At 62.8% G+C, this 11,108-nt stretch overlaps 2 protein-coding genes across 3 annotated transcripts in view; one reads left to right on the top strand and one right to left on the bottom strand.

Annotated features, from left to right (window-relative positions):
- INPP5E (inositol polyphosphate-5-phosphatase E) overlaps positions 1–1,251 on the top strand; it is an 8,081-nt gene extending 6,830 nt beyond the window's left edge. Inside the window, exon 11 of one of the 2 annotated variants that reach the window (XM_029919730.1) lies at positions 266–1,251. In XM_029919730.1, the coding sequence (XP_029775590.1) occupies positions 266–407 (142 nt within the window). In that variant the 3' untranslated portion in view covers positions 408–1,251. The remainder of the gene's footprint in view (positions 1–265) is intronic. The other variant, XM_029919731.1, reaches the window with a different exon arrangement.
- A 1,338-nt stretch (positions 1,252–2,589) lies between these two features.
- Positions 2,590–11,108, bottom strand: PMPCA (peptidase, mitochondrial processing alpha subunit; the record flags this gene model as incomplete). Its single annotated transcript, XM_029921014.1, has 13 exons — positions 2,590–3,013; positions 4,112–4,256; positions 5,357–5,419; positions 5,542–5,632; positions 5,745–5,863; positions 5,943–6,035; positions 6,341–6,604; positions 7,458–7,558; positions 8,500–8,594; positions 9,475–9,557; positions 9,790–9,869; positions 10,223–10,425; positions 10,894–11,108. Coding segments are annotated over 13 exons (1,722 nt in total), but the record flags the coding sequence as incomplete, so codon positions are not given.

Genomic DNA, 11,108 nt, shown 5'->3' with positions numbered 1-11,108 from the left:
GGGGGCGGGGCTCCTGCCCACTCGTGGGGCTGGGGGGGCTGGGGGCCGGGGCTCCTGCCCACTCGTGGGGCTGGGGGCTGGCATCCCCGCCCCTGGGTGCCTGCCATGCTCTCGGTGTCCTGACCTCCTGCTGTCGGGGCGGCCACACTGCAGGCCGTTGGGTCTCTGCCGGACGCCTGCCGGGGCCTGGCAGGGGGCCTGGCAGGGGGCCTCCCAGGAGGCTGAGAAACTAGCCAGAGCCTCCTGACGCCGCTTTCTCCCACAGCATCCCTCTTGCTGCTGGCAAGTTTGACCGCGAACTGTACTTAATAGGAATTAAAAGACGGATTTCCAGAGAAATGCAGCAGCGGCAGTGGCAGCGGGCGCCCAAGGACCAGCACTCCAGCGCCATCTGCACCGTCTCCTGAGGAGACGCGCGCAGGGCCGTTTGCCGCCCGCAGCCGGGCCGTTATCTGACCACAGGCGCCCCGGAGAAGACGGAAGAGGCTCCGGCCGGAACCCTTCTGGGACGCCGGCCACTCGGTCATCAAGAAGCCAGCAGGAGGCCAGCGAGGCGGCACCAAGGCACCAGTGTCCCCTGTCCAGAACGAAGCCAGCCACACCCATTCACAGCACGTCCCCAAGCACAGTCCCCCGCGCAGCCGCAGCACACCTGCGGTCCCTCAGGCCGGCGCGTGGGTCCGGTGGCTCTGCGTCGTTTGTGTGCCCAGAGTCGACGTTGGCAGCGCCCCGGCAGCCCCTCAAATGCAGACCGGGAGGTGCCCCCCCATCTGAGTCCAGGGGTCCTGCTACCAGATGAGGGAGCTCCGGTCCCCCCAGTGTGCGTGAGGACCAAGCCGAGGCCTGGCCGGGGACAGGGGGTGGGGGGGGGGAGGGGAGAGGAGGCCTGGCCTGCGTGAGGGCCGCCCCTGGTCTCGGGCAGCTGGCCTCGGCCTTCCAGCCACCGCGCCGTCTGCCTCTCCTCGCCTGGTCTGGGGACTTGAGACCATCTGCTTTCAGAACGCCAGCTACGAGCAGCGTTGACGGAAGCAGCGCACTTCCTGGCCCGAGAGACGAAGTTTAGGGCGCCCCCACCTCGCCGCCTGGGCCAGCGCCCTGCCGCATTCCATCTCTTTGTTAGAGGGTCGTGGTCACGCTTGAGAAACATAGGCTTTGAATGTGGAAAAACCTAGGGGCATTCACGCTAGTCTTTAAAATTATTTATTTTTCCATATTTATATTTTTAAATAAATCCATATATTAAATCTTAAACTCTTTCTGGCCAAAGATGGAGTCCTGGAAAGAGACCGTCCATGCGCACGCCCCACGCGTACGACGTGCCCAGGAAACGGCGGTCCAGCAAGACGGGCTCGCTGGGGCGGGGCCCGGGGGGAGGCCGCACCGGAGGCCCGCGGGGACCGCGACGGGGCGGACCCAGCGCAGCAGCTGCGTCGGCACCGGCTTGAGACCCGGCTCCCGGGAGGCCCCGTCCACCCCAGCCGCCGCCATGAAACTGCAGGCGGTCTATGAAGTGCTGCTCAAAGAAACGTGCCACTGGGTTTCGAGTCGATAAACCGAAAGCCTCTTACAGATTTCTGTGGCGAGGGGTCCTGAAAATGAGGCAAGCGGGACGCACTTTCTCAGGCTTCATCTCTGGCCGATGTGACAGGCATTGGCAAACGTCCGGGTCCCAAGTCAGGACGGGCGGCTAGGAGATCCTAGACGCCCGGGCTCCACGTGGGAAGCCAGCTTAGAACTCAGGCGGAGGCAAAGGACACGGGCCAGGCTCTGGAAAGCAAGCTCCGTACGGGATGGAGAGATTCGAACGTGAGGCTAGTTTGTCTGACCCGGGCCTCGTCCCCCACACACGCTCTGCTGGCGTGGTGCCCAGGTGCCAGGCAGGGGTGAGGGGTGGCTGGCGCCAGCTTCTGAACGGACCCTGGGGCGCGGGCACAGCAGTTTGTGGTTAGAGGCTCTAGGTGGCCTTGATGTCTCTGCGTGAGCCCCCCCCCCGCCCGCGCCCTCTCCCCAGGGCGGTAACCGCAGGAATGATCGCACGGATGCCCCCCCGCCCAGCTCCGGCTCCACTCCCTGGGCTGCCCCCCTGGTGGGCAAACCCCCCCACTGGCGCCGGTGCGTGTCCCGGGAAGGCCTCAACATAGGATGATGGGCTGCAGCAAAAATAAGCGGCTTAAAAACCCAAGTAACGTTCAAGGGTGACTTCCTCGAAGCGTCATACCCCACCTCCCCCTGCGCCCAGAGGCCGGCGGCCCCCATGAGGAGCCCAGGGGCTGTGCGCACGCCCGTCAGGGAACCACAGGCTCCGGCCTCCTGCTCCGCTCCTCACACAGGCTGGCAGCTCACGGGCAGTCTGTCCCCCCTTCCCCTACCCGGTGCTGACCCGCATGCAGTCGGGACACGTCCCGGCCTCGGGCAGCGGGGCCCGTCCCCTCGCACCCCCATGTTCCTGCGGGCGCGGGAAAACCTCACGCAGCACACGCCCGACCGGGGGCCCTCGCCTCGCCCCATGGGCCCCGGAAGGGGACAGTCTGGTGCGGACTCGAGGCTGCTGGCCTCTGGGGACACAGAACACACGACAGCGCTGACCGGTCTCCCTCCAACGGTCTTCCGCTTCACCTGGTTTCTAGCTGCGGCGGCGGAAACCCTTTATTCCACTGACTGGTCCTACTCGGTCCTGAAGAAACGGACGCAGAGCTGCGCTCGAAGACATTAAATCTGATCGAGTTTCAGAGACGGGTCCCCCAGTTTGCACCTTTTATAATTTTTGTACTAAATCCACACCGAAATACACACATACGAACACGTCCTCCATCCGCAGCCCTGGGCCGGGTCGCCGCCGGGCTCTAGCGGAAGAGCCGGTAGGTCCGGGGCAGGCGCCCGTCTCTGCTGGCCAGCGCCGCCTGGATGTGCTCGTAGGCCGGCAGGTCGCTCAGGTCGCCCAGCGCGGCCACCGCCGGCTTCCGGCGCAGCATCTGAGAGGCAGCCCTCCGGATGTCTTCCGGCTTCACGCTGCCTGGAACGGGGGACACGACGACTCAGGGGACCGCCGAGCCCCGCCCGGACTCTCCTCGCGTGGCCGCGGCCACTCCCCGGGCCGAGGCCGCGAGTCCAGACTCAGGCATGCGCAGACACGCTGTGACTCCGGGTGAAGTGACAGATTTTCTTAGGGAATGCACCAACGGTTTCAAATTATTCCCACACACGCAGGAGCGCGGGCCTGTCAAGGAGCTGAGGCGTCTAACGCGGAGCAGCCCGCCGCAGAGGGGCAGCGGGACCCGCGAGGAGTCTGCGGGGAAGGAAATAACGCGGCCCCCCGGCTCCGGGCTGCAGCCACACCCAGGCTGGCCTCTGAGCGCCCCGGGAGCACTGACTGCGCGGGAACACCGCTGGTCGTCACTCGGAGGACGAGCCCCAGGTCCGAGGGGCCCCTGCGGAGGGGGCCAGGGCCGGAGCTGCCTCAAGGTAACAAATGTCACCACAGAACACCAGAGGGTCACGGACTCTCTGGGGATCTGATAGAGCGAAAATAAACTTGTCCCCCAAAGAGCTGCAAACACACAGAAGGTTGATGCTTAGAGGAAGTTCAAGGACTTCCTGCAGGTCACTCACAGGAGACCATGGAAACCGGGACCAGGGCGCCTGGGCTGCTCAGGCCGCTGAGCATCTGACGCCGGCTCTAGTCATGATCTTGCGGTTCGTGGGTTCAAGCCCCACGTCGGGCTCTGCCAGCTCCTGCCAGCTCGGGGCCTGGAGCCTGCTTCAGATCCTGTGTGTCCCTCTCCCTCTGCCCCTCCCCCGCTTGTGCTCTGTCTCTCAAAAACAAACATAAAAAAAAATTTATAAAAAAAAAACTTGGGACCAAGACCTGCCACAGCGCCATGAAGTCCGACACCATTTGAGCTCTGAGGGGAGCATTTCTGTCCATTATCTTAGTGAGTCCACTTAGAACCCCAGAGCAGTAGCGAAAGCAGTGAAAACGGGGGGCACCGGGGCCGGTCCTCAGGGGTGTGGGGGGGTGCCGGTGCGGAGCACAGCTCACTAGGGCCGAGGCCGTCCGTCGGGAGGGCAGGGAGGAAGCCAGGTCTGGGCGCGCGGGCCGCGTGGTACTCACGGATGAGCGCGCACAGCTCGTGGGGCAGCTTTCTGGAACGCGTGGCCAGCACCTGCCTCCCCACGTCCTCGAAGATCACAGGCCGGGACTCCAGGTTCATCATGAGCATGGACATCAGCTGCGTCTTGGCGCGCTCCAGCTCCGCCTGGGGTCCAACCAAGTCACACGGCTCAGCTCCGGGCGGCTCACGCCCCGCGGCCCCCTCACGGGGAAGACAAGTCCAGGAGCCTGGGCCCCCGCCAGACCCCAGGGGCAGGGCCCAGGCACGCGGGCTCCCAGCGCTCCCCAAGGAGCCTCCACCCGGTTGTGCCGAGCGTCTCTGGGACCAGGGCTGGGTTTAACTTGGGGACGCCCGCGAGCTGCGGCCAGAGCTCAGCTCGACCCCGGAGGTCACAGAGAGCGGCTGGGGGAGACGGCGCCTGGCCAGCGTGCGGCTGCGGACGCCAGGCAGCACGCACTCCGGCTGGAGGCCCTGGCTGCTGACGTCCGCGTAGTCGTTAGAGGAAGATAATCCCCAAGATGAGCGCTTTCTCCTCTGCACCGCCAGGCAGATAACACCTCCCTAAGGTGAGCTTCGCGCGAGCGGGAAGTCCTTCTGGCAGACTCTGATGGAGCCACCAGCACTGACTTTTCGATATATTATTTTTAAAGATTTTTCTTTTCTAAGTTTGTTTTGAGAGAGCACGAGCAGGGGAGGGGGCAGAGAGAGGGAGAGCGAATCCCGAGCAGGCTCCATGCTGACAGTGCAGATCCCAACATGGGGCTCAAACCCACAACCGGGGGGTCATGAACTGAGCCACCCAGACATCCCAGTGATACGACTTCTAAAATAAGGCTTTTCTGGGGTGCCTGCGTGCCTCCGTCAGTTAGTGTCTAACTCTCGGTTTCGGCTCAGGTCATATCATGGTTTGCGAGCTCAAGCCCCATGCTGGGCTCTGCACTAACAGCCTGGAGTCTGCTTGGGATTCTCCCTCTCCCGCACTCTCTCGCACGCTTTCCCTCTCAAGATAAACACGAGAAAGAGACTGCTCTGCACTATTCCTTCCGGTAGAGCTGAAAAAGGACGCAGGGCCTGTCAGGCGCAGACTGGGTGGCTGTGGACCCGGGTCGCGCCGGGGCGGGAGGCCTGCACCGTTCGGGCCGGGGTGCTGGGGGCACAGAGGACGGGCCCGCTGCCAGCCGCCCCGTGCTCTCTGACCTGCCAACACTGCGGGGCGTCCGCGGATGGCTCTGTGCCGTGCTTACCACGTCCACGGTTCCAGCCATTAAAATGAACTCCCTCGTGATGATTTCCACCATTTCTCGAACCTTTCGGAGAGAACGTGGAGATGAAAAACGTTGACCAGGAGCTGACAGCTGGTCGCTTCTCAGTCAGGCGGTGACCCCGCCCTCCCAGAGACCAGCCGTGCCCGGGACGGGGCCGCCCTCACCTGTCTGGGGTCGGCGCTGGCGTGCACGCACAGGAGGCCCGTGTCCTCGTAGCTGTGGTGGTAGGAGGTCGCGTTGTACATCCAGTGGTGCCTGCAGGGGGCGCGGGCAGAGGGACACCCGGAAGGCGGTGTCACCGTCTCAAAGCACCCTCGGCTGGGCCTGGCCACCTTGGGGACAGCCAGGCGAAAGGAATCCAACCTACCTGTTGAGCACGTTGAGGTAGAGCCTGGTAAACATGCCCTTGCCGGGCCCGCCGGCCGAAAAGGACCCGCCGCCTCCCATCATCATGTTCAGCACGGCGAAGGGGATGAAGTCTTCCTCCTGCGGGGGACATGAGGGCCCGGCTCAGCCGGGAGGGGACGCCGAGGCCGCGCCGCCCTGCGGTCCCGCCAGGACTTACCAAGAAGGAACAGCTCTCCAGTCCTATCATGATGTGCGTGAGCTCGGGGAATGGGGCAGGGCCCAGGCTGACGTTGGACATGTCTCTTTCAAGCTGTAACCAGGAAGAGCGGGCAGTGAACCCACGTGGAAAACCAAGGAGGCCTCAACCCCCACAGGTCGGCCCGGCCTACACAGTCCCGGGGGCCCTCCGTGAGCACCTGTAAACGCTCCAGAGGCAGGACCTACCCTTCGCCCTCCATCCGTAGCGCGCTCTCAGAGTTAAGCGAGGCACACCCGCCACGCCCGGGCACTGGAAAGTGCGTTAAGGCAAAGCCACGAACGTACCAAAACCCCAAGCCAAACAAGGCGTACACAACCCACGCCACGGCCACGGGGTCTTTCCCGTCACAGCCTCACCTTCACAACCCCCCCGGTGTACTGGGCCACCGATCTGTCCACGTCCACGGCCTTCTCACACCCCCAGGCCGGCCGGGCTCCCAGCAGGTACTTCCGGGCGCATCCCACCAGGTGCTCGTGCTCCACACCGACCCCAGCCAGCACCATGCGGCCGGGGGTGTAGTAGTTCCTCAGGTAGGAGTGAAGCACTTCTCGGTCAATCTTCGCTATGTTTTCCGCGGGGCAGAAGCGGTGGAGGCCAACCGTGTTTTCCCGGTAAGCAGCCTGACGAAGGGAGGGAGACGCACGGGTGACGGGAGGCCCCGGCCCGCTGTCCCCCAGCCCTGGGCCCGCACGGCCCCAGCTGTGGCGGGAAGATTCCATGGGCGCTTCGCTTAGCTGACTTGGCGGAGGAGCTTTCTGTGTTTCCAAAACCAGTAAAACCTACCTCTCCAGGATGAAAACTCAAAAACCCACACTAAATAAAAAGCTCACTCTAGAAAAAGAGCAACTAAAGTCTCGTTACTGTAGAAGTTACAAAACAAGGGGCACCTGGGTGGCTCAGCTGGGTGAACATCCAGTTTCGGCTGACATCATGCCCTGGCGGTTCGTGGGATCAAGCCCCACATCGGGCTCTGTGCTGACAGCATGGGGCTGGCTTAGGATTCTGTGTCTCCCTCTCTCTCCCTGCCCCTCCCCGGCTTGCACTTTCTCAAAAGTAAATGATAAAATGCTAGGAAAAAAACCTCTGCAAAATGAAAAACTTGCACAAGCGGCACGTTTGGAAATTAAGAATGTTCTGTCCAGGGGCGCCAGAGTGGCCCACTCAGCTGAGCGTCTGACTTCAGCTCAGGTCATGATCTCAAGCCCCGTGTCGGGCTCTGTGCTGACAGCTCGGAGCCTGGAGCTGCTTCCGATTCTGTTCCGTGTCTCCCCCTCTCTCTGCCCCTCCCCCACGCCCACATGCATTCTCTCTCTCAAACATAACTGTCAGAAAAAGAATTTTAATTAAACAAATTAAAAAAAAAACGTCCCGTCCAAACCCAGAACCTGTAGGAATGACCTCAGGAAGGCACACGGTCCTGGCAGCAGGAGGGCCGCGGACACGGAGGAGGGCGTGTTGTGAGTTTTCACTCACCTCATGAATCATCTCCGTGAGGAGCGGCTCCGGGTCAGGCCGCATGTTCAGGTCCTCCAGCTCAAACTGCACGGCCATCCGCGCCATCTCCATCTCCTCGTCTGCAAAGGACCCAGACGAGACTCAGGCCACGCCAGCCAGGAGGGAGACGGCCCTGGGCCTGCGCCGCCAGGCTGGGCCGTGTCGCTGGTTGGCAGGCGCTGGCAATCTCCTCTGCCTTCGTCTGGGGGCCCCGGTGTGGTGAGGGGGACAGCGCCGTGCGGGCGGGGCCTCGCCAGGCTCAGCCGTGAGGGGGCACCTGGCTATGCTCTGAGCCCCAGTTCCTTCCAGGAGAGGCGCTCAGGCCCCTGACCTGTCTCTCCCAAAGGGCTGCTGTGAGGGTGAAGTTGTGTTGGACGTGAAGGTGCTTAAAAAAGGCACAGTCCTCCATCACGTCTGCCGCTTCGTCAGCTAGCTGGAACGCGGACCGGACTCGGCACTGCGGCCTGGACGCCGAGGCCGGGCTGACGTGGCCGGAGCTCGGCCCGGGAGGCTGGAAGGGTCAGCACGGCCCGCTCTTGCCCACTCCCAACACGGAATCGAAGCCCTGCCACCACCAGACCAAGGAAAGGGATGGGGCACAGGAAGCGGATACTTCTGGTAGCATACCAGCCGGTGTGTGTGAAGACAGTCCGAAATGCCTTTCAGAAATGAAAGACCCAGGGGTGCCTGGCTGGCTCAGTCAGAGGAGTGTGCAACTCCTGATCTTGGGGTCGTGAGTCTGAGCCCCACACTGGGCGTAAAGACTGCTTAAATGAACAGAAACTTAAGAAAAAAAAACTTACAAATCCCACTGCACTAAAAACGTCAAAAGGCATAGAGAGACGTCGAAGTACTACGCACGAAGAACTTTCCCGACCATCAGCGTTACCTCCACGGACACTGTGACAACTCACTGGCAGCTGAGCCCACGGTGGCCTCACAGCGCTCTTCCCCGGGGGCTGGACTCCCCGCTGCCTCCCCGTGCCCTGTCCCCAGACACCCCACCCAGCACAGGGCACACCTGTGAGCCTGGGGTGCAGGACCACGTCAGCCAGCAAGCCAACCACCGTGTCCAGGCCCTTGGAGTCCGCAGACACCGCGTACATGGTGGTGTCCCTGGAAAGGAGCAGCGACACCAGATGTCAGGGTCACAACGGGGCACCCCAACGGGGGCCATTCCCCACTCTTGCCCTGAGGACGGGCACACACTCGGCAGACCCCATCTCACGGCGTAACTTCCGGCACGTGCTGGAGTGACAGCGGCTGCCCAGCCCAGATGGACGAGGACCAGTTCTCAGACCTGTCCACAGGCACGGGCTCCCCGCCATCTGCACCCTGGGGCTCCACTTCATCACGTGCTTCCGGACTGCCCGCTGCCTGGCCGCTCCGGCCAGCACGGGGCATGCACAGCCCTCCGTGGCTGGGGAACAGAGCCGCACCTGGCAGACGGACTCCACCTGCCCTCGTCCAAGCCCCTGCCCCCATCCGTGTGCTGGCCCCGTAGCAGACCTCTCCCGCTCCCCAGCGGGAGCACTGCCTCTTCCGGGCTGGGCGCCTCCCCCTCTGTCCCCGGAGTCTGGGCGCCTCCTCCCCCTGTCCCCTCCGTCCAGACCAGGCCAGCGTCCAGTTTGCTGCCGTTCCTTTCCGGACTCCAGACCAGGTCAGCTGCCTGTCCCCGCGCCCCGCCACCAGTCATGGTTCCCGGCTGTTGCTTCCATTACATGCGGCGCAGCCCTCTGCCGTTCTGAGAGCACACCGGGGACGGGGCCTGCTGCGTGCCCAGGGCCCGGCCAGCAACCTCCGGGGCCTGGCTCTGCGGTGCGCTCTCTGCTCTAAGTGTTGCCACCCACGTGTTCCCTCTCCCAAATTCTCCACCCGACCCCCAGGCCAGGCTCGCTTCTCACCCCCAACCTCCCAGCTTCTCCAGGCGGTGGGGTTCAGTGGGACTCTGACCAAGGGTAACTACAGTCCGTGGATGCAAAGTAAGCTGGCGTACCTTGACGTCTGGCAGTCACAGATGCCCCCGTGCTTTTCCAACGTGAGCAGAATTTCGTCTTTGCTGCCAAACCGATCAGTCGACTGGTAAAAACAAACAAGAAACCCTAAGTAAGGAATCCAAAACCAGCTCTGAGATAGTTTTTGAGAAGAAAGTTTATTTTTGCTTTTAAAACACGTGAAACCAAGCTGTCATTCAACCCAGCGATCTTTTAGCAGCAATTAGCAACTCAACCGTTTAACAAAGCAACTGTTCTAAAAGAAGAAAAAAGTAAAATGAGGTACCCCCTTCCCAGATTACAAACTGTACACTGACCGAAAATGCCAATTTTTCCAAGAAGTGAGCAATTCCACTCAGGTATTTTGCTTCGTATCTTGATCCTGAATTAATAAGAACTGGCAATAAAAAGAAAATTGACAAGTTAAGCCAAATGTTGAGGAGGAGGATTCGATCAAGAGACATCTTTAAAACTGAGGGTGGTCGGAAGGGCGGGAGCAATCAGTGAGGGTGACGGTGTGTCCGCTCCCCCGGGCCACGTACACACGGCCACATTCGCGGTCGCAAGCTTGGTCCTCGGGGCAGCGAAGGTGTAGAATTCTCAGAAGGCACAAAGGGGGAAGGCCCACCGCCGAGATGGCGGCTGGCGCTCGGAGTCCTCAGTTTTCTGATTCTAGAGCGTCCTTTCCCCTCCGAGTCCAGCACACGAACCGCGCACGGAGCGCAGCAGCCACACCGCCCGGGGACTTACTTCCCACGGTACAAAACTGCCCGAACTTGTTTTGGGACGCCACGCGAAGCCCGTTGTCCAGCGTGGTGACTCTGGTTTCAAACTTCTCCTGTCCACCGACTGTCGCGAAAACCGGCTCCGGCACACCAGGTAACGGGGAGGAGAGCGGGGCGCCGGGGTAGGACCCGGCAGTACTGAAGGGCCGGCGTGCGGGGGCTCCGGACCTGCACAGGGAAGGTGTCCAGTTACAGACCCGAGACGGGGGAGCCCGTGGTGACTGGACGGAGAAACGACGCCAGGCGCGGGCAGGAGCACCACTGCCGGGTTCAAATCCTGGCTCAGCCCAGGGGGTCGTGGCCAGTCGGGCAGTTCTTCGGAGCAACCGCAGTCTCTTGAAAGTACCCAACTAGGGACCGCGCCGGTTAAGCCTCTAAGGGCACCGGGCTCCGGCCTGGCCTTCAGCCGCCGCCCAGTGGGGTCTGGACTCCACCTCTCTCTCCAAACTCCTCTCCGCCACGGCCCCCAGAACCCCGTCCCAGGGCCTGGGGGTGCTTCCGGGATCACAGCCTGGCTCCTTAAGCCCAAAGCCTCTGTTCCTCCAGTGCCCGCCGGGCCGGGGCCGACCCTCCTCACGTGCCTCCCCTCCCGGCTTCCACGCCACCTCCTCCAGAGGCCACCCCTCCGCACCCTACCCGAAGTCGGACCCCACGGACTCGACTCCTAACTGTTCACACGAGGCTCCGACTCTGCCCGCGCTCCCGCCTGCGCCCGCCGCCTGGGACCGGCACCCCCGCCCCGCACGGTGTGGGGTACGGCCGGAGGCCGCCACCGACTGTGGCGCGAGGGGACGTGCCGGCGGCCAGGAAGGCGCGAGGGCTGCGGGGACGGGGAAAGCGCGCCGTCGGCA

The sequence above is a fragment of the Suricata suricatta genome, chromosome 13, assembly GCF_006229205.1.
Source record: "Suricata suricatta isolate VVHF042 chromosome 13, meerkat_22Aug2017_6uvM2_HiC, whole genome shotgun sequence".
Lineage (NCBI taxonomy): Eukaryota > Metazoa > Chordata > Mammalia > Carnivora > Herpestidae > Suricata > Suricata suricatta.
The sequence above is the reverse complement of the archived record's forward strand: the minus strand, read 5'-3'. Positions and strand labels throughout refer to the sequence as shown.